This window comes from Pteropus vampyrus, unplaced genomic scaffold, assembly GCF_000151845.1.
Source record: "Pteropus vampyrus isolate Shadow unplaced genomic scaffold, Pvam_2.0 Scaffold18, whole genome shotgun sequence".
Lineage (NCBI taxonomy): Eukaryota > Metazoa > Chordata > Mammalia > Chiroptera > Pteropodidae > Pteropus > Pteropus vampyrus.
Window position 1 is genome coordinate 4,549,416 of NW_011888799.1, and position 3,594 is coordinate 4,553,009.

Consider the following 3,594-nt stretch of genomic DNA (forward strand, 5'->3'; position numbering starts at 1 on the left):
TCTTATGATAAAATTTATGTCAGTATTTTCCTCTTAAATGTCACTCATATAACTATGACTTTGGATGGTATCCATAGACTTTCATGAGCAACGATGGAATTAATGTATTTCCCTCCCCTCCTTCCTTCTTCTCTACCAACCAATTGATTATCTTCCTTAGTATTTTCTTTTGTACTACTAGATATACTTTTGCTTCTGTCAGGCTCTAAAAGTTCAAAATACATTTAGATTAGGGTAAGTTTTTCCCAGGAAGGTTCTTTTTAGACTTTATTCTGCCCTTCCTCATCACTCTATCTGACTCTACACCCCTTCACCTCCCCACTAGTCAAGTCCTCAGTCATCTTAGCCAAAGAAAACCAAGGCTTAGTTGATTGGTGAGCAGCTTGCTGCTTCCACAAGGGACAGAAATAAATTTAGGTTCTGTCACAGGCTAAGACTATCGGGGTAGCTCAGAACATCCTGCCAGAGGTCCCTAAAAATAGCATCACTAGGCTTACACAGCTGGAGTTCTGGGCACAGCTCCTGCCCTGTCCCTTCTCCTGAGGTGCCTAGACCAAGCTTTAGAGCCCCTTCAGATGGTGAAAACCTCTTTATGCCTATCTCTCCATGATTATAAGACAACTGCATTCCTGAGCACTTCATCCTTCCCACTTAAGTTTCTCACCTCGAAAAGGCCAAATATTTTCAAATTGAACAGTTTTCAGAAGAAATCTCGGCAAAGATCTTAAAGGCCCTCCCATGCCCTGCCTGGACTAGCTTTCATTTACATTTAATCATGACCACAGCCTTGCCATCTATTCCCCTTCCCCCGATTCCCATGCCTTTTCTCCACTGGGCTCTTTCCAAGCTCTAGACTTCCAACCAAAAGGAATAGTGTTGCCAGATGACCACCAAGTTGAGAGAGAGCCAACTCTGGTAATACTGATGTCTGCAAAATTCTTTTATCTTCTGGCACTTGAAAACCCTTTGTCCTGCCAAGGAATAGTCTTGGTGCATAATTCAGTTTCTGTCCTTACTCTTGTTTCTTTTCAGCCCCATTTCTCAAACCTCATCTATTCTGAGTCTCCTTTAACTAATCATTATCCCCTTCCTCCCATCATATGTTGTCACATCAGAAGATGTCATTTGTTTAGAAGCTGTAGGACAGAAAGCAGAAGCGAATTCTAGACTTGAGGAAATGAATCTATACTTTCAGGTATCATGAGAAATGTAGGAAATACTTTTGAAGAAGCTTTCTTGGTTCCCCTCAAACTTTACTGCAGTATTCAGAGCAAGGAATGAAACCACTTCTCCATTGGCAGGACAGGAAGGGGAGATAGTTCAGCATAAACTCTAGACCAGAGTCTTTTCAGTTCACAGGTCTTTTGTATAGTCAAACTCAGGCCTTTCTCTTTCCTTTCAACCATCAAGAATGCATATATCATCATTTAGAATTTATTTAGCCCAGCAGGGTAATGGCAGAGGAACCAGCATGGAGAAGGGTGTTTCCCCAAGATACCTCAGTCACACCCAATCATCACTTTCCAGTTCAGAAAAGTCAAGACATTAGATTAGATTCTAAAATCCCTAGTTGCTCTGATATGCTAAGGATCTAGGGCATTGGCTTACCGGATGGATGTACAGTAAGACCTCCTGGGGTTGCCTCTATGAGCACACAGTGTGGTGAGCGGCTTAACTAGGTGGAGTCTTGCTATTAGGAGGATCCTGGGCTGGCTCCCAGGAGGCCCCTCCACCCTTATCACCTCCAGGGAAGATCACTGTAGCATATGTCACAGGCTTAGAAGAGATCAGGACCTTAGGAGGCAGAGGGGTCGATGAGGATGGGACTGGGGGTGGAGATTTCCCTGATGGGGGCTCAAGAGGTAGGCTGGTGTAGGTGGTATTGTCAAAGGAAGGTGGTGAGTCGAGCCTAACATATGGTACATCTGACGGCCCATCTACAGCCAGTCCAGAGTCACTGATGTGGTGGACCACTGAGGAGGGCACCTGTAACAAAAGCCAGCAAATAAGGCAGAGAGAACACCTTCCTTGGCCCCAGCTCCCTTTGTTGGGAAGCTCAGGACCACACTGGCTCTGCCTTTCAAATCCTGAGATTGTCAGTGGGCAAGAGGACTTCTTGAAGATTTTCAAGCCCCAAATTTTTCCCCAAACCTGGGAAGGTAGGATACCAAGGTGGGAAGGTGGGAGACCATTGGTGCCAAGATAGTTTGGACCCCAACTGGGTCCCAGTTCTTTCTCTACCCCATCAACCTGGGACCACTCAGTGAGAATGGTAGATGGAGGGAATTTGGCTGGGAGCCTGCAGAGAGGCCTCTTACCATGCCTGAAATTCCACTGCTCTGGGATCGGCCACAGATAGCAAGCCTGTTCCCTGGAAAGACAGAGGACAGCAGCACAGTCTGCTTCCTGTGCTGGCTCAAAGCCCACCTCCTCACTCCCTTCAGAAACATCTTTCTGAGTCTAGACTCACCTTCCCCATTCCCACCACCAAACCTTTCCCACGTCTCTCTTCCCAGCCCAACCTGCCCTGACTCTCCCCGCGCACTTACTACTTCCACAACTCCCTTCCAAATCTGCCTTGACACTCACCCTAGCTCCCAAAGCACTTTCCCCTTTTCCTCTAGCCCCCTATCTCCAACCCCACCACCCCACCCTTTCCAGCTCCTGTGTTTCCCCAGGCCTGCTCCCACTGAATCTCCTTCCTCCCCTCCTTCCTTCAGTCATGGGAATTCTAGGGTCTCAGGGCCCTGGCTAAATTCCAGACAAGCCCCTCTGTAGGGATGCAGACCTAGATGCAGACCTAGACTTGACTGCAAGACTGGCTGACATAGGATCCATGGAGCCATGCTGGGATAGGGGGATGGACAGCCACCTACCTTTCCTTTTGGCCAGCACAGCAAACAGCACCACCACTGCCACCAGCAGGCCCAGCAGGAGCACAGCGCCCCAGATTAAGGGGATGCTGAGGAACACAAAGGAACAGTTGAGCTTAGTTCTGAACCCAGCTGAGAGCTGCTTGCCAGGAATCTTGGAGCAGTGGCACAGGATGCAGTTCTTGGTGAGCCACAGTTGGGAGGAGATTTTTAGAATGGAATGAGAAAGGCAGGCTCGGGAAGGGAAAAAAAGAAACATATTATCAGGGTATCCTGGATGAAGGCCCACTAGGATGAAAGGACTATTGCTGAACTGGGATAGAGAAGTCTGTCAGTCTGTCTGTCTGTCTGTCTACCTGCCTGATCAGAAGTTCCCCAAGGGAGGAAGGAATCATAGGTCTTCCCTTTGATTTTTTCCAGGGCTCTAAACAAGCCATATCTTCACCACTACCCTCTTCCCAGCCACCCAGACACAGTTTTTCTCAGTACCTTTTCTTATCCTGGGTGGGTTCTAGAGGGCTGACACTGCTTACGGGGTCTGACGAAGGGTCTTCAGTCAGACTGCCAATCCCATAGCTCTCTTCCTCTTCTTCCTCTTTCTGGCCAGGAGCTGAGTCAGAAGGAAATGTTTACTGAGCATGTACCCATTGTGGGCAGGCTTCAAGGGCCTGTTGAGGTTTGATAAATGATGGAGTAGAGCTGAAGAAGAAGAGGTTTTTTA

At 47.7% G+C, this 3,594-nt stretch overlaps 1 protein-coding gene across 1 annotated transcript in view; it reads right to left on the minus strand.

Annotated features, from left to right (window-relative positions):
* Nucleotides 1-1,452: 1,452 nt before the first annotated feature.
* Nucleotides 1,453-3,594, minus strand: part of TREML1 (triggering receptor expressed on myeloid cells like 1) — a 2,988-nt gene continuing 846 nt past the window's right edge. Inside the window, exons 2-5 of the mRNA XM_011354830.1 lie at nt 3,363-3,483; nt 2,877-2,962; nt 2,319-2,371; nt 1,453-1,986 (exon numbers count right to left, since the gene is read on the minus strand). Of these exons, the coding sequence (XP_011353132.1) occupies nt 1,672-1,986; nt 2,319-2,371; nt 2,877-2,962; nt 3,363-3,483 (575 nt within the window). The 3' untranslated portion in view covers nt 1,453-1,671. The remainder of the gene's footprint in view (nt 1,987-2,318; nt 2,372-2,876; nt 2,963-3,362; nt 3,484-3,594) is intronic.